At 50.5% G+C, this 18730-nt stretch overlaps 1 protein-coding gene across 2 annotated transcripts in view; it reads right to left on the bottom strand.

Annotated features, from left to right (window-relative positions):
* Pde10a (phosphodiesterase 10A) overlaps window positions 1-18730 on the bottom strand; it is a 311016-nt gene that overhangs the window by 167303 nt on the left and 124983 nt on the right. Inside the window, exon 2 of one of the 2 annotated variants that reach the window (XM_070010313.1) lies at window positions 14291-14421. In XM_070010313.1, the coding sequence (XP_069866414.1) occupies window positions 14291-14339 (49 nt within the window). In that variant the 5' untranslated portion in view covers window positions 14340-14421. Of the gene's footprint in view, window positions 1-14290; window positions 14426-18730 lie in introns of both variants that reach the window. The other variant, XM_070010310.1, reaches the window with a different exon arrangement.

The raw sequence follows: 18730 nt of genomic DNA, 5'->3' as shown, positions 1-18730 counted from the left end.
GGCTGAGATCTGAGGATTGTGGGTTGGAGCCAGCCTGGACAGAATGTCTGTGAAACTCCTATCTCCAATGAATTACACACAAAGAAAGCCAGAAATGGAGCTGTAGCTCAAGTGGTAGAGCACTAGCCTTGAGCACAAAAGTGCAGAGACAGCACCCAAGCCCAGAGTTCAAGCCCCAGGACTGGAAAAAAAAAAACCTTCTCAGAAAAGGGCCAGAGGCATGACTCAACAGCCAACCAACCACAAGCACAGAGTTCAAACCCAGGTACCACCAAACAAAAAGCCTGCGTTCTTGGAGGGCTTTGCTGGACTGTTCTATTCACAACTACACACTTGTCCCTCCTCCCCTTGCCCCTGCTCTCTCCTTTGCTATGGTGCTCATCAGTGGGTGATGCGTTCTGCGTCCAACTACTCACTTGCTGTTCTCTTCTCTGTGAGATCCTTGTGCAAGAGCACACGAACAGACTGATGACCGTCCTCTCTCATCTGCTCACCCTGATCCCAAGGCAGCCCTGTGCTGGGGCATCTAGCTGCCTTTATAATTGCTCTTGTAGCTGTCAGAACTGTGGGTGCCTGGATTATGTTTTCATATTCCAGAACCTACACAGTGGCCCAGACACTGCTCACTCATGCTCCTTGTACTCAGCCCAGCCTCCAGGCTGACAAGGAGAGCCTTTAGGAACGTGTGTGTGTGTGTGTGTGTGTGTGTGTGTGTGTGTGTGTGTGTGTGTGTGTGTGTGTGTGTGTGTCACCGTACCCACACACTTAGAATGCAAGGCATTAGACTTTTAAAACACTATATTGTAGTCAATATTGCATTGGAAAGATCTATATAACTGTTTGATGACTGAGAATGCTCTGTTCTGGTGCCAGTAGTTTGACTACTCAGTGGTCAACGGATTCCACATAGGGACCAGGACGGGATGGCAGCATGCTAATCTTCTGTAAATATGTGGCTATCTGGAAACAGGTGCTTCGGTCAGGTCCGTTGTGCCCAAGGGATGTTTTCAAATGATGATGATGATGATAATTTTACCAAGGGTGCTCACTAGTGTAAGAAACCGGCCAAGCACTCTTCCTATTCCACTCACATTGCCTCTCTGTAATCCAGACTCTCCTTTCAGAGTCCTAGGAGAGTTGATTTTCTCTTCCCCAAAAGTTGAACTGAGAAGTGCGTCACATGTGTCACACGTGCAAATAATCCTGCTTCTCTTTGAGTCTCAGAGCGCTTGCCTGCCGGCAGAATCTGGAGACCGATTCGCCATCTCACCAGCCCACCAAGGCGGCCCGTGTCGGGGTGCAGACCCGAGGTCTGCATGGGCCCGTGGCGGGGGTGAGCCAGCCAGCCTCCTCCGAAGGCTATGCTTCCCTTTATAACTTGAGACGTGCTCTTAATCAGATAAGAAGCTCTGCTTCCTGGCGGGAGCTCAGCCACCTCTTCCAAGGACATGTACTGAGTCTGTTTCTCGGCCTTACCTTTCTGCTCATCGGCTTCACTTTGTCTCTTAGCTTACGAAGAAAATGGTTTCTTTAGCTCATGGTGTTTGGAGGTTCAAGGTCTGACAGTGGCGGCAGGTGAGGCAGAGTTTGGACCCTGGCAAGGGCTGCGGGTGGTGGCTTCCCTCTGAGAAAGCTGCCCGAGCCCGGGGCCTACCGCGTGCCTCAGCCACACTCCCTGAGCCCAGGTTCTTAGTCTGAGAGTGAACATTAGGGTGACACCGAAATCTTGCCATGGTAAGATTTGAATTCCCTCCCAGAGGAGAGAGCACAGCAATGCCCAGGCCTTGGTGGGGAGAGAAATCGTATTTCCGATCATGAGCTGGACTTGCACAGTCGCTCTTTTGTTCCAACATGTTCCCGCAAGTGCTTTCCATGCATGCTGTGGACAGGCAGGTGACATCGGCCGGTCTGGGGACAGCGCCGGTGAGCCGCTCGCGGGCTCCCTGCTGGGCGCAGGGCACTGCGGCCACCCCCTGGGGGCCATTTTGTATACTTTATACTTTTTTGTGTATTTTATACTTTTGTGGTCTGGAAACCACAAATGAGCTTGATTGTGAAAAGAAAGAAATGAATCGCTGCAGCTGAGACAACCATTCTTTCAGCGTGAAAAATCTGCTTCGTTTTAGCTTGTGCGGTGAAAAGCCAAAGACAGTAGCACACCAAAAGCAACTTAGGGCTCGGCTATCTCCATCTCCCTTCCTGTCCTTCTACCACCTGCCACAGCTGCCTGCGCCCTGTTCCCATGGGAGGGGCTTCTCTGGAATGGCTGCAGCCAGCGGCCATGCACGGCCAGCGCCCACGCACGGCCAGCGGCCACGCACGGCCAGCGGCCACGCACAGCTAGCGGCCACGCACGGCCAGCGGCCACGCACGGCTAGCGGCCACGCACGGCTAGCGGCCACGCACGGCCAGCGGCAGCCGCTACGCCCCCGGGAGACGGGCTTGTACACAGACACGTATTAGTCAGGAAGGCCCCTAACTATGGACTTGGTTAACCCAAGAGGGCCTCTTCATTCGGGTGAAGGCAAGCATTCACTCCACTCTGACTAGCATTACAGATCTCAACACCAGGAAGATCATGAAAGGAACGGCTCTGGCTCGGAGCCATTATGTCAGTCATCTCGGCGTCACTTGAAGTGCAGCCTAACTAACTTGACTTTGCTCCAGCCATCTAAGCAAGAAGTGATCTTCAGTGCCCAACTCTGGAGAATTTGGCTTTGTTTCCAAGGAACCACTGCAAAGAAGAGGTTGTTTGCTCCTGTCGGCAGAGTGGGGGACTAAACTTAGTCTCCTCTGCTGAGCCGCATGCTGCCGCTTGAGACGCGCCCTCTGCCTTCATCTGCCTTTGAAGGTTGCTTTCCAGGCAAGGTCTCCTGCTTTTGCCCGGCTGGCCTCCCTCCTCCTATGCCTCTCACCCACTCTGTACTTCTTCCATAGCCAGGATTACAGGCAGGTGCTACCACACCACTGCTACTCCTCTGTTCTTCCCGTTCTCATTTTACACACACACACACACACACACACACACACACACACACACACACAGTGCTGTGCTGTTTTCCTGGACAACTCAGACAGACCTATGTGGCCAGGTGGCCTTCTACAAGCCACCATCTCTATAGCAACCGAACACAGCTGCCCACTGCACGCTGACCTTCTAACCCAGACTTGCCCCACCCCCGTGAGGTAGCCTGGCCCCTTGGCTCCGGTGCCCCTCCCTTCTCAACGCTGCAGGTACAGTTTGCAAGTGTTTTAAACTCTGTGGACGTGTGCAGGTATTTTTTTTTTTTTTACCGTTTTATCTAACACTTTTAACCAAGTGCTCAGTGAGCACGTGCTGAATGAATGCACTTTAATTACATCCCTTACAGTGCTTAAACGTGTGCTGAGGAAATTGATGAGCAGGCAGCCGTTCAGCCCTGAAGTCCTGACAATGAGCCTTCTCTGTACGAGGACCTTTTTTGTTCAATAATTTTAAGTGAAAAGATATAATTTTAAAAGTGCCTCATTAGTGAGACTCGCCCTCAAATGCAGATCTGGTTCTCAGACAGCAGGTTCGGGGGAGGGAGAGATCTGCATGACGGGAGGGTGGAGATGTGAGGGCAGCGAGGTGCAGCCCCTGGGCCACACCCACGGCCACGGACAGGAGGCCCTGATGGCCGCTGGGGATGAGAAAGGAGTGGGGCGCCCAGGGAACTCCAGGAGTTCTCCCCGGTCAGATAGTGGTTCTGCGGAGATTCGAGAAGCAGGGGCCCGGGGTGGGGCGGGGCCGGCCCGTGACGGGCAGCTCTGGACTGGCCCTGGGGCCGGGTCCTGCCCACGAACACGGCTGGCTCAGCGCCCACCCCTGCCAGCCGCTCCCAGGCCCCTGGGTCTGCCCGACCTTCTCCCTGGCCAGGCCGAACCCCAGCCTCGCCCACACAGCGTTTTCTCAGCACCGACTGCCCCGCTTGCCTGGACAGTCGATTTTGTGCTCAGAAGACAAGGTGTACTCAGAAGCTCCTGAGGCCATTTTGGTCATAGGGCTCCCATCCTGCCTTCCTACCTCAACCCAAACTCTTAGGCCAAGGCAGAGGGCGACCCAGTGCACCACACGACCAGGAGAAGTGCAGGGCTAAACCTACCATGGCCGCACCTCAGAGCGAGGCCTGGCCACACTTTTGCATTTTGTGAGAAGCTGCTCCCCCTCCCATCTTCGGGCAGCACAGAGACGTGAGACAGGTCCAAGCAGCCACAGACAGCCCGGAGGACACACCAGCTCTGACGTGTAAACATCGTCACGTGCTCTCGCTTGCTTCGGGATGAGTGTGTGAATCGGCCGCCCGTTTCCTCCAACTGGCTCCTGGAGGGGTTCACTCTGCCTGGACATTTGTATAACATTTAGTTCTGACACGCATTTGCATGGTTTCAGAGAAGATTGTGTGTGTGCATGCATGTGTGTGTGTGTGTGTGTGTGTGTGTGTGTGTGTGTGTGCATGCATGTGCTAGCTTCTATCGGAGTTTGAAGCAGTCTTGTGCTGGCACTCAGCACCTCCTCCCCATCCCCCCACACACACATGATGCTCTACCATTTGAGACACATTCCTAATGATAGCTTTTTGTTGGTTCATTAGCGATAAGAGTCTCCCAGACTCACCTACCAGGGCTGGCTTTTGAACCTTGGTCCTCAGATTTCAGCCTCCTGAGTAGTTAGGATGACAGGTGTGAGCCACCAATGCTCAGCAAAGTTGCAGATTTTTAAGAATACAAATAACTGGTGAGAATAGCATCCCATTTCATTATAATCCTCTCCATATCATTGTTTAAAAATGTAGCTGTTGTTTGAGGATTGTTCTGTAATTAGATGGTTGTTTGTTGTTCGTTTGTTTTAAACAATGCTCATAGACCCAAAGGGACAACCTTATATTCCACATCCTGGCACAAATTACATTCCTCTGAGGGTTTTTTTTTTCTGGGAGCAATTAACCTCAGGCAAGAAGGGAAAGCTGACAGGTCCCGGCTGTCACCCAGGACAATGCGCTGCTCACCTAAACACAGAACACAGGCTTTTCCCACCGTTGGAACGTGATTATAAGAAACCAACTTTCCATTTTGCTAAAATGCCTTCTGGATTTCATAGCATGTTCTTTGAAGTAAATATTTTACTTCTAATGGATACAAGCGGAAACATCACCACAACCTCATCACACTTTCTGGCCACAAAACCTTAGCTAATGTGTAACTCTGGGTGTACCAAATGCTACAGAACTCGGAAGAAAAGGTGCCCAGCCCTCACCCCACCTCCCTTCCCTGGGGGGAGAGCGCAGATGTTACGAGTGTCTAAAGACCGACAGCCTTACAGAACCCCAGAAACACAGGTCCTGTCATTTGTTTGCCTTAGGTTAACAGTTTTCAGGCACGGGCAGTATGTGAACTCTGGAAAACTGCAGCCACACTCGGCAGCTTGGCTGAGAATAAAGGGATGAGGGAGCTCTGTGCGAAGGATAGGAACCATTTGCCATAGGGAAGTGGAGGTCAGAGGCACAAGCAGTGGCACTGAATTCCGCAGACTGAGGTGAGTACTATGAGTATTTACTGTCCCTCAACTCTAAGTACTAAAGTGACCTAGAACATAGACAGGACAGAGAGGGTCTGAAAGGCTCCCCTCTCTCCCTCCCTCTTTCCCTCTGAGTAACTATGAGAAAGCCACTTACTCCATGGACTTATTTTATTTATAAAATCAGGCATAGGGAAGTGGCGCTGTAGCTCAAGTGGTAGAGCGCTCGCCTTGAGCTGAAGAGCTGAGGGACAGCGCCCAGGCCCAGAGTTCAAGCCCCATGACCAAAATAAATAAATAAAATAAAATAAATCAGGCATAGTGGGCATAGTGGCTCCTGCCTGTAATCCCAGCTACTCAGGAAGCCAAACTGGGAGGATTGTAGTTAGAAGCCGGCTCAGGCAGATGAAAAGTCAGCAAGCCTCCATGTCACCCAACAACTCGGGTATGGTGGTCTACATTTGTAAACAGTTGTGGGGGAGGTGTGGGCAGGAGGGCGGCCATCAAGGCTGGCCCTGTGGAGACGGCATCTGTGAGCCCACAGATCTTGTCCAGCATTCCACCCCACAGAGTGTCGTTCTGCCAGCTTTTAAGCTATCTGGGACAAAGAATAAACGAGAAGGTGCAAGATGACAACAAGACCAACCACCAACACCCCCAAATGAACAAGAATGCCAGCAGAGGGGCAGCCGCACCCCCCCCCTGGCGTCTCCACTCAGGGGAGCTAGACATTAACGAGCTGGCAGCTAGCTGCTCCTGCCCCTGCCTTTGCCTTCAATTCAGTCAATTATGGGATTTCCCTCCCTAGGAAGACATCTCTTGTTTGAAATGAAGTCAATGGAAAACTGCATTTATTTCCCAGCCACATTTCTGCAATGCATTTCCCCTGAAGTGAACAACTTTCCTACACCGAGACACAAAGGAGACTTTCTCCCTGAGACAAACACGCATAATAAGCAGAGTGACTCATGTGGAAACTGATTTCCGGCACAGCAGAGTCGAAGCTCCTTGGAGCCACTCCCCAGAAGCAATGCTGATACCTATTTCAGACACCCACTTAGAGCTTCTGGAAGCCAGCAGAGAAGCACTATTCAGGAAAATCTACCAAGATATGAAAAGAATGGCAGGTGTCAGTAGTACCAGCACACCACAGACCCTCCCAGCTCAGTGGGCAGACACCACACAGCAGCAGCCAAGAACACAGGGCCCCTCGCCCACCGGCTAAGGACATAGGGTCCCTCTCCTCCAGCCCAAGGACACAGACCCCTCAGACCCTAGGCCAAGGACACAGCCCTCCCTCCCTCCCCCAAGCCAAGGACGCAGGTTTGCTCTCCCAAACCAAGGACACAACCAGCCTCCTCCAGGCCAAGGGAACAGCTCTCTCTCCCCTAGACGAATGTCATAGTTCTTCCTCTCCCAAGCCAAGAACACAGATAGCCTCTCCCCTAGACCAAAGACACAGGGCCACACACCCAGACCAAGAGCTCTACCCCACACCACAGTCACAGGACTCCTCTCCAATGACATGGTCTCCTTCCCCAGCACATAGCCAGCTGGCTTTCTTTCCAGGACCAGGAGAAATTCAGTGTTTCTTATCTTGCTCCCAAACACTTGTCGATCAGACTAAGTGCCAAATGAACATAGAACACTGTCAAGAGACTCTTTTCTCCAATTAATCAGCAAAAAGTTGGAAATGGAACTATAGTACAAGTGGTAGAGCAGTAGCCTTGAGCACAAAAGCTCAAGGACAATGCTCAGACCCTGAGTTCAAGCCCTTAGACCAGCACACATACACACAAAAAAACTTCTGTGTGGCTTAGTGTGTCCTGAGCAAGCTTCTGAAAGCATTCCAAGGTGTAGTAACTATGTGTAGGAAAGGGAAGAGATGAAGATCCTTCAGTGCTGTTGTCACCCTAGTGAGTGATCATCCCAAAGCTATTCCTCCCTGTGCAACATCAGCCAGGGCGCTGGGCATATTTATGAGGACAGGTGCCATTAAACAATACACACAGAAGCTAGCCAAACCAATAAGCAAATAGCAACACAGCCCTGCAGAGGGGGAGAACCACATGTATTGTTGCTGTATTAACTAATGTATCATTTTCCAACAATAATTATGACTCAAAAAGAGGAAAATGCAACCCATACACAGGGTAGATGAGACAAGACAAAAAACAAATAGGCTGGTGGGAATGTAAACTTGTTCAACCACTCTGGAAGACATGGAGGTTCCTCAAAAGAATAACATAAAGCTTCCCTATGACCCAGCAATTCTATTCCTGAGCATTTATCCAATAGACCACAAACCAGGCCACACTAAAGCTACCAGCTCAACCATATTCACTGCAGAATTGTTTACCATAGCCAAGATATGGAATCAACCCAGATGCCTCTCAATGGATGAGTAGATCAAGAAAATGTGGCATATATACAAAATAGAATTCTATTCTTCCATCAGAAAGAATGATATTGTACCATTCATAAGGAAATGGGAAAACTTGGGAAAATTTATAGTAAGCAAAGTAAGCCAGACCCAAAGAAACATAGGTTCCATGGTTTCCCTCATTTGTGGTAACTAGAATGTCCCTATAACAAAAATCTACAAGTAAACACACTGAATAGTAAAAGAAAAAAATTACACTGAGACATGATAAATTGTACAGATCTCAAGACATTCACACAGTGAGACCAAAGGAAGATATTTCTAGGAGAGGACCACAAAGGCTCAATAGCTATGTGCATATGATCATATAAAATAATATTTATTGAAATGAACTCCAAGAAAAAGAAACCAGAGAGTTTTTGTTGTTGTTGTCTTCTTTACCTTTTGTCTTGTTTGTAGTTTTATTGGTTTTGGGGAGGATAAGGTAGGCACAGAAATGGTGGGACAAAGAGTGAACAAATGCAGCAGTAAAACTCAATAAACACTGTTGAAAATGACCTATACAACTTGTAGTTAGGGATGGGAAAGAAAAACTGGAAGAGAGTGAAGGAAGGGGTAACACTGTTATATAAGAAATGTACTTGGCTGGGAAGGTGGCTCAGTGGTAGAGGGCTTGCCTAGCATGCATGAAGGGCTGGGTTCTATTCCTCAGTACCACATAAACAGAAAAAGCAGGAAGTGGCCCTGTGGCTCAAGTTGTAGAGTGCTAGCCTGGAGCTGAAGAGCTTAGGAACAGCACCCAGGCCCAGAGTTTAAGCCCCATGACCAGGAAAAAGAAAGAAATGCACTCATTACCTGACTTTTATAACTATAACTCCTCTATAACATATATATATATATATATATATATATATATATATATATATATGCGCCAAATAGGCAAGAGCTACTTGTGAAGGTTATCAAATGTTAAACCCAACACAGGAAGGCATCAAACCAGCCATCATAAATACATTCACAGAACAAAAGGAAGTGACAAGAAGTAAAAGAACAAAGTAAGCCAGGTACTGGTGACTCACACCTGTAATCCTAGCTAGTCAGGAGGCTGAAATCTGAGGATCACAGTTCGAAGCCAGCTCAGCCAGGAAAGTCCGTGAGACTCTTATCTCCAATAAAGCACTAGAAAACTGGAAGTGGTGCTGTGGCTCAAGTGGTAGAGTGCTTGCCTTGAGCTGAAGAGCTGAGGGACAGTGCCCAGGCCCAGAGTTCAAGCCCCATGACCAACAACAACAAAAAAAGAACAAAGTAAAAGAAGGTAAGATAACAATCTCGCATCAAGAAGAGAGCATCAAGAAGAGAAAAATTGTGAAAAGAGACGGGTAGAAGCTATGGAACTGGAACGTAGAATTAAAATAAAAAGTTCAGCAGAGGGCTCAGCTGTGAGGGAGCTGGTGACAGAAGGAATGAGCAAGCTTGATCAATAGAGATTTTGCAGGCTGAAGAACAGAGAACAGAATAAAGAGAAATTAAAAATGCCATGAGTCACACCAGACTGTGCATAAAGCAAATACCAGAAGGAGAAAAAGAAAAAGAGGAAAAATCAAATAAATAATGACTGAAAGATCCCCAAATTTTCTTGAAAAAAAAAATAGCCACTCAAGAAACTTGATGAACTTCAAATAGGACAAAATCAGAGACCCACAGAAAGATACATCATGGCAAGAGTACTCAGAATGAAAGATAAAGAGAAAAACAGGATTCACAGGAGAAAAGGAACCTCAGTAAGTTGACAGATGACTTCTCAGCAGAAGCAATGGAGGCTGAAAAACAGTGGAGTACTGAAAGGGGCAAAAAAGAAATCCTGATAGAATCTTATACCTAGCACAAAGCCACCAAAGCTAAATGTAGATAAAGACTTTTTCAGATAAACAGTGATGGAGATGATTTAGTACAGTTGATCCTTCTTATAAGAAATAAAAGGCAAATTCCCTGACTATAATTCAAGCCCACAGAAAGAAACACATGATACAAATACGGATGTGCCTTGACGAAACTGTTGTGATGAGAGAAGCCAGACACTCAGTGAGAAATGTTTTATCCACTTACACGAGTTTCCAAGAGAATCCAACTTTATAGAGACAGGAAGCAAAATGTCTTTCCAAGCTCTGAAGAGAGAGTGCTCAAGGAGGCAGAGTTTCAGTCTGACCAGACAGTGGCTGGGGCGGGAGAAGGGTGTGAATGAACTTGGGGCTATAGAGTGGTACATTTAAAAGTAGTGAAAACGGACCTGGCATGGTGGCTTAGGCCTGCGATCCTAGCAGTGTGGGACGTGGAGATGACAGAGGATTGTGGTTCAAGGTCAGGAGCCTCCATCTCAACACTATGGTGGTGTGTACCTGCTATTCAAGCTACAGAAGAGGCACAGTGGCTCAGTGTCAAAGCAATGGCTGGTGGCCTACTAGCACTCAGCAGCCACCCTGGTGTTCAGAATGACTGTCGTGGCATTGCAGGCTGTGCTGGTGTTCAGCTGACCCTTACTTTATTGAACAACAGCCCTAAAGATCAAGCATACTGAGTGACACTGGAGATTTGGATGTGGAAATTTTTTTAATCCCAAATTGAAAAGACAAAAATTCTTATCTTAATATGGAAAAATTGTTTGCTGAGATGACTCAGATCTGTAAGATCAAATCTTCTATCAGTGGAACTGTGAGGAAGGGAAGCAAAGCCCTGCTATGTTCACTGTTGCATTGAAAACTGAACACTTGCGGTCACAGTGCTGAATGAAGACTGAGAGAGCGTTGAGTCACAGGTACTCTCTGGGGTCTGGGACAGCATCCCCTGCAGCAAGGGAGGAAATGCTATCGTGTCTGCAGTGCTCAACAGGGTGTAGTAGCTCAGTTAAATGCCTGGTGCATGTAAAGCAGACTGCTATGATGCTGCCACTATTCTATAGATAGACAAAAAAAAGCACGTTATACGTTAAAAAATAGGCAAGTCCTGGGGAGAGAGGAGAACTTGCAGACAGTGGCGTGCCCAGGACCAACAAAAACCATCCACCAATACTGGGGCTGGTGCATTTCCTCACTGCTCACCTTCTCCTCTGATTGTGTGACAGCTGGAGAGCGTGAGCACTGCTCTTCACAGACTTCTGCAGATTGAGGTGCATGCCGCCTCTCGCAGTGTGCATGTGGACTGGGATGCGCCCTTGGATTCCACGCCAACTCCCCTGTTGAATTCCACCATGACCTGACACTGCGCTAAGTGAAGTGCTTGCTGCCTTCAAGAAGTCTCCATCAGCACCTACTGGTGTCCCCAGAGGCAAGAGTCTGCTTCACACAAGCACATTTGTGTGCTCACGGGTGTGGACATTTGCATGTTTGTATGTCTATCTGTGTGTGCATGAGTATGAGTGCACATTTGCATGTTGACATGGGCACATACATATGCATGTTTATGTTCACATGTGTACCTCACACATGTATTCAGGCCCATGTGCACATGTGCTTACACATGTGTTCCTGTGGATGCATATTGATATGTTCACATATCTACACGTTTGCATGTTGTGAGTGTGTCTATGCTCACATGTGCATGCACATCCGTGTGCATTTGCATGTGCAGGTTTGTGTGTTTAAATGTATGTGTATTTATGTGTTCACATGTGCATTCATATATCTACTCACACACAGGTATATCTGGGCATTCAGACACACTGCTAGTTACTTGCAGAAAACACTGATGATGGCCACACAGACACAGACAGTCTGGGGCCCAGGAGACAGTGAAAGCTAGGGAACTCTGTCCTGGGGTGAAATTCACAACCTAGCAAATGATTCCCTGTAATCAGACAGACACACAGACAGACAGACAGCGAGACCGAGCCCTCCAACAGCACAGGAATGGGGTCTGGAGTGGTGGTGTCTAGGTCTCCTCTTGAGAATGGCCACCGCAGGGGGCGGTGCGTGAGGAGGTGAGGTGTGTGTTAGATCAACACGAGTGTGCCTTCCACTTCCTGCCCCTTCCCGGGTGGCAGCTCCTTTTCCATGGTTTAGAGAGTCCTGTGGGTGTGGCCGTGGAAAGCACACGGGAGCCCCTGTCCCTCACCCCGCCACGCACAGCCGATGCTGAGATAGGCACCAACTTCAAAGGGAAGCCGGAGTCCCCGGGAGCACACAGCTGACCCGATGCTCTCGGCTAAGAACACAGATAAGAAGCATTACACATTCGAATGCTCAGGAGCCGTTTAATGTGCTAACTCACTCCAAAGAGCACACCAGACTGCTTCGCTCCATGAACCTTGGCTGTCGGCCCAAAGCAACAAAGTGTGACCTGACCCTCGGGGGCCCTCGCTCTCCACATCTGCCTCCGGCTCCTGTGCAGCTGGTGCTGGGACGGAGACAGACAGACAGACAGACAGACAGACAGACCCGCCGCGGCTGGGTTGAGACTTTCTCTGAGGAGATGTGGAGGGGGTGATCAGAGCAAGGAGGTGGTTTTTCAAGCCCCCAGATCAGATCAGCAGGCCAATGGATGACTAGCTGTGTCCTCCAGTTCCCACATTTGTCAAGGCCCCCCCTCCCCCGCATCCATTCACAGGCTGCACTGTGAGTAATCCCAGCTCCAGTATGGCTCCTCTGGCCCTCGCAGACAGATTCTGTGTACATTTCAGAACAACTGGCTCAAGCTCGCAGGCTCAGGGCCAGAACAAACTGTGGGTGTTGCTGGCTTTGGTCCTTAAGCAAGCTCCACAGTCAGAGGCACAGACTCACCGAGGCCCAGGCTGCGGGATCCTCACGAGCTCCCTCAGCGCGGAGGGTCAGGTCAGACACCAGGCCCGGGAGGGGACGGCCCTTCACACATACACTGCCGCCGGTTGGTTGGATAAAGCCCACTGCCTACTCCTACTCATCGAAGCCTGAGCGTGAACACAGCCAAAGGCTTTGCCTGAGCCCCTACCTGCCCCCCATCTTATGACACTCCCCATCCAACGTCAGTCAAAACTTCAAAGGTGGTGATGTTGCTAGGAGCTTCCAGGCAGCAAGAACAAAAGGGAACTCTCCAAAGATGGGCTGGATGGGTATCTTAGGACCCCTTACTAACGATGACCAGCATGCAGCAGTCATTGCCTTAGTCTGGACTTCTGCATTCCTCTTCATCATACCATCAGCACCAGGGAAGACATGCAGAAGAACACAAAACAAACCTAGGAATATGGCTCCTCTCTCTCTTACACTTCCTGTCCAGCCCTCCAAGCAGACCCTGCAGCCCTCCTAAGATGGCATGCTTCCCCAAGTGCCTTCTCCCAATCCTTTCTCCTTCCAGGGCCTTCAATGCCAAGCACACACTCCACCACTTCAGCCCCTCACTTCACTCTTGTTTGGAATTTGCATGTTCCAAGCTTTGGCCTCCCAGGGCTGCGGGGCCTGGGTGCTTCCCCCCGCCCCATGACCCCAGCCTCTCCTCATCGCCCACTGCATTCTGTCTTCCTCATGGTTTTTGCTCAGCTGTGACTCTGACCTGGCCAAGGCAGATTCAACTCAGCCCCTTGGCTTGTCTCTGCCAGGAACAGAAATGGCTTCCCCAGGTCTTCCTGGGGAGTGCTCCTGAGTCGTGGCTGGAGTGCTGCAAATCGGGGAGGACTCAGGATGCCTCTCGACCCACACAGCTCTCCTGTGCACTGGCCACGGACACCTCTTACCCGCTGGCTTTCTTCAGGGAACTTGGCCCTTCCACAAACACAGACCTGTGTGCGCCCTGTCCACTAACCCAGGCTGAGCACAGCTGATCTCCTGGTTGGATCGGAGGATGGGACCAACGCCGCATGAGGGCCGCAGCAGCCCTCACGGGAGGCGAGGTGCGGATGCAGACACGCCTCCTTCCCAGCCACGCAGAGCCCCGCTTGCCAACATCCACACGGGCAGCCGGCAGCCGTGGACGCGGACACATGGTTGTGTCTCAAGACAGTTCCCCCTTCGCCACAGAACCAGGAAAACTTATTTGTTTGTATTTTAGGGACTTTCTTTCCAAAGCTCTAAGAATCCTGTCTTGTGAACATTTTCTACTAAACCCGGACATTTGTTTCGCTAGTTTGGCAGCCAACGCTGTTAGACGTGAATACCATCAATGATTCCCTGGCTGGACGCACCTCCCGCGAGAGCCACCCCATCTTCTCTGTGCCCTATTACATTACTGATTTGACAGCAGCATTTATTGAGAAGATAACGTCTGAAAGGCAGCCGTAGCAGGTGCCTCCGGAGCACCCGAGGCCGACTCTACCTTCCCAGGCCCTATTTGAACAGCAGCAGTCCCCCGGCCTTCCGAATGGGGACACTGCTTGGCCACCTTGCCCCGGTTCCCCGGGTTCGTACCTGTTGCATTGCTGGAGCCCACGGCGCCTTCCCCGAGGTCACTGCCCATCTGCTCCCGGGGGTCCGGCCGGCTTCGCAGGGCCAGCAAAGCCCGTCCTCTGCTCCCGCCTTTGAGCGCGAAGGGGAGGCGGCTGGCTGGAAAGGACAAGGACGTGGCGTTAGCACTCAGCGCGTCAGCCCCGCTGCCCCAGCGGGGAGCAGCGGGCCCCGACCCTGTGCAGGGTGACCAGGGCTCCCGCAGGCTCTGCCCAGAGCCCTTCTGGCACCTGTACCGGCCGTGGCACCCACAGAAGCACCAATGAATCTGGTCACCTTGTGGCACGCAGGAGTGTGCATGTCCACCCGGCCTTCACAGCCGTGAAAACCAGAAATGCACGCGCTCGAATGGGCGCCCAGACCCTGCCCCCCCCCGGGCCGCACTTCCCCCGGGGGATGCTCGGGGGCTTTCGGCTCAGCCTGTCCTGTCCAGTGCCTCCTGTGAACCCAGACTGCCAGGAGCCGCCCTGCAGCCTGGCGGGGACAGGGGACAGAGCGGGGCTGGGCCCAGGCAGGCTGTCTAACATCTGCTGACGTGTTCAACTCAGCCACGGACCTGCGATGTCAGTCTAGGAAGGTGCCAGCCCTGTGTCAGACCCGCATGTCTGGGGTGTGGCAGTGTGCATGGTACAGTGCACGTAATGCACAGAATTAATTCAGCCGTGCTCTCCCATGAGCATCTCATGTTTGAAAGAAACATCAACATGTTGTTCTCCATGTATGGCCACCATATCTAGTTCAGAGAGAGAAGAGGGGTTCTCTGGGGCTTGGCGTGGAAGTCAGGCCACATGGAAGGAGGCTGGGAGACCTGGACTGCTCTCTGTGTCATGTAACGGCACAAGGACAGGAGGGAAGGAAGAGGGTTAGAATTTGACAACAGAAAGATCACTGGAGATAATGTCTCAGAACTTAAACAAACAACAACAAACATAAAAAAAAAAAACCCTATTGATTCCAGGCTGAGCCTAGTAGTACATGCCTGTAATCTCCGGTACAGGGAAGTTATAGACAGGAGGATCATAGTATCAAGCCAGTATGGCAAACAAAATAAGACCCCATCAGGAAAAATTACTGAAGGAATGTGAGCTATGGCTCACATGTTAGAGCATCTGGCCCACAAGCATGAGGTCCTGAGTTCAAACCCCAATACCACCAATTTTTTTCATCAATCCTGTTCATCTGAGGAGCAAGGACCTCTGTGTAGAAGTGATGGTGTGTGACTATAAACAAGTATGCCTGGTCTCTGGCTCTCTGTTCTTGCATTGGTACATAACTCTCAGGAGAGAGCTAAGGCCACAGCGTACAAAGGGAGAAACTACATGACAACTAGTTACAAATAATTCCTCCATCCTGGGTAAAGTCAGACAACATTTTATTGGTGCGAGGAAGACTTTGGGCATGTACTAAGTACTGGGTTTAAATACAACCTGTATCACACAATGTGCTACTACTGTGCTATTGAGCTATGGCTCTCATGAGCAGGTGGACCCGTGTGGACTCAGAGCTCTGGGACAGGGCAGGGCCGGCTGGACGTGCCCAGGCCCGCATGGTGGCCAGGGTGGAGCGGTAGGCCAGTGCCAATGGAGGAGGTGGTGCGGTGGACAGTAGTCAGCCAACAGATGCTGGGTGTGTGTATCAGCTGAGTCTCCCCAAACTCAAATGGACGTGTTGTTTAAACGCGTTCCCCCAAAGGACAATTTAGTGGATCCTAGGAAAGCATTATTTGGGACTAGGGAAGAGACCAAGTCCTGGGTCTTACTTCACTCAGATTCCCTTCAGTCAGATGAGGAGCATGTGGTGAGTGTTTGCAAGATTCGACGTACTGAATGAGACTGGAGATGAGCTCATGCCTTATCAAACACCCAACTCAAGCATTTCCAGAAGTGTATTTCACAGCTCAAGGGTCAGCACATTAAATCATCAACGGCCCACACTGGTCACCTTCTTCATATTCCACTCCTGTCCCACCCGGAGGGCCTGACTGAAATCCCAACAGTTTTTGGCAAACCAAGACACTCCAGCCTGCAGAGACCTGTGTGTTTTATGACAGGTAGTCTTTACTGCTCAGATCCTACACCTAACACTGTACTACACCTCTTCTGATCAAAACAACTTAAGGGTCTACTGATCTTACAGATCTTTCAATGTTCTAAAAAATATGTACTTCACATACAGAAGCATCCTTTGAACTGTGTTTTAGTTTAACTTCCACATAACAAAAATCTCACACTACTCAACAGAGCCAAGATTTGAATCCTGGGCACCTCATGGTTGGAGCGGGCCACGCCTCTGATCTCTGCGCACTCACACACACTGCTAGCTACATGCACGGTGATGGCCACACAGGCACATAGCCAATCTGGGGCCCAGGAGTGAAAGTCACACCCTGAGGCCTGCTACTGACCATGATGGGCAATGTATTGTTTTTCCTGCCACTTCCCTTATTTTGCCCGTAGATTCAGGAGAGAGCTTGCCATTAAATAGATGAAGAGCTCCAAGTCCCGTGTTTATGACATGCCATAGGCTACCACAACAGTGCACTCTCCTTGCTCCATTCCACGTGAGAGTTCCTGGCTTGCACACCCAAAGGAAGGGCTCACCCGTGATCACAGTTAGGGGGCAAGGGCAGACCAGCCTGGCGATGCTGGAATTCTGCCCCGTGGAGCCCGCGCTCCCCTGCGAATTTGAATCTCACACGGCTCATACAGAGCTGCTTTTGCAGCAGTTGGGAACACTTCTAGGCTTACATCCTGTACTCTAAGAACCGCAGGGAAATGAACATAATACCTGCCTTTTCCAGAGCAGGAAGTTAGCACCGGAATTTAAGACGCACATTTTACTCCTGGTCAGCTGGCATCAACTGGTTCCCTAAATACTTTGAAGGCGAGGAACAAACGTGGAATGAAATAGGGGTCTGATTATTTCTTTATTTTCCCTTGGAAGCAAGTCTGTGGGTTTGTTCAACTAATAGAATCCTCCTGGGAGGTGCTGAAAGGGGGACTTTCTCGGAGAAGGAGCACAGGATCTTATGTAAGCTGTTCCAGAACCAGGCTGACTTAGGATTGTCCGCTTGCGCTGGGGGCTTAAAGCATCTAGCCAGCAGCCCGTGAGCATTCACAAGAAGCTCGCGCGTAGTTGGTAAATTGCCGCACACGAATCACTGTTCTAAGTCAGGAGTGTGGAATACGGACAAGCAGCAGCAAGGCACGGGAGGGGCGGAAGGGCAGGGAGGCAGAATGGAGCCGTGACCCCTAGGAGCCCTGCCCTGGCTGCTGGAGGCGCAGCCGGCAGCCCTGACGAAGAGGTTCCACGTCTCGGGGAAGAGACAGGGCTGGCCTCCCTTGCTGCTGGAGACTGGCTTCATGCTTTACTCCCCGGAGTCTCCCTGCGTCTCACCCAGAAGCTTTTAGAATGACTCAGGGGTCAGGCAAATGGGGCTCCTCCCCCCACCCAGGGAGGGGCAGAGAAGCACCTGCTACAGCCCAGCAGCCCTGCTGGGCCGGAGACTGAGCAGAGACAGTGCTGGGCGGCCCCTCCCTGCTAAGCGCTTGGCTCTCAGAAGAACCATGAAGGACAGCTGACCCACCCACGTGACCCAGGGCCCCTCCCGAGTGGCCCAAGTGGGCGGCTCACTGTCCCTTCCCGAAGGGAACCTCCACCAGCCCGCTCAGGAATTCCAGAGGACGTTGAGATCAGAGGAAACGGGCCCACTGGGGAAGTGGACAGATCATGTGCCTTCTTGTCCAGTCACTTGATTGATGGCAAGAAGTCTGTGTGCATTTGTTTATACAGTGAAACATGGCGGGCCGGGATAATCCGGGTTCCCAAAGAAGAATGAGGACTCATACTTCACTGCTTTTCATCTAGAAAACTAGAAGAAGAAGAAAAACCACCTCACAGTCCAAGGATTAGCCCTGACCCAACACACACACACACACACACACACACACACACACACACACACACACACACACACCCTGCGCAGTTCTGCTCGAGACACAAAGCCCTCCCCCTCCCCCCTCCCTCTCTTTCCTAGGCACTACTGGTACATCTCAGCACTGGCCCAACTGGAAAACTGGCCTTTCTGTTTCCATTTGGAACTTACGAGAAAGAACACACATGTGGAGACATGGTATGATGTAAAGAGAAAGAACTGGGCTGCAGGAGTGTGTCAAGTGGTAGCATATCTGCCTCGCAAGGGCAAGGTCCTGAGTTCCAACTCCAGCACCAACAACCGCAACTACAATAAGGAATGGCAAAGAAAAAGAATCTGCGATTCCAACTCACCCATCGCAAAAACCACGGCCAAGGCGAGAACCGAAGGATGTCTGGGAAAATGTTTAAAAAACTTGTCATGGTAAATAGGAAGAATGTTGGAAAGAACATTTCCAGTCAAATGTGCAT

This window comes from Dipodomys merriami, unplaced genomic scaffold, assembly GCF_024711535.1.
Source record: "Dipodomys merriami isolate MVZ:Mamm:240054 unplaced genomic scaffold, mDipMer1.0.p SCAF_8, whole genome shotgun sequence".
Taxonomy (NCBI): Eukaryota; Metazoa; Chordata; class Mammalia; order Rodentia; family Heteromyidae; genus Dipodomys; species Dipodomys merriami.
Note: the sequence above shows the minus strand (reverse complement) of the source record. Positions and strands in the feature narration are given on the sequence as shown.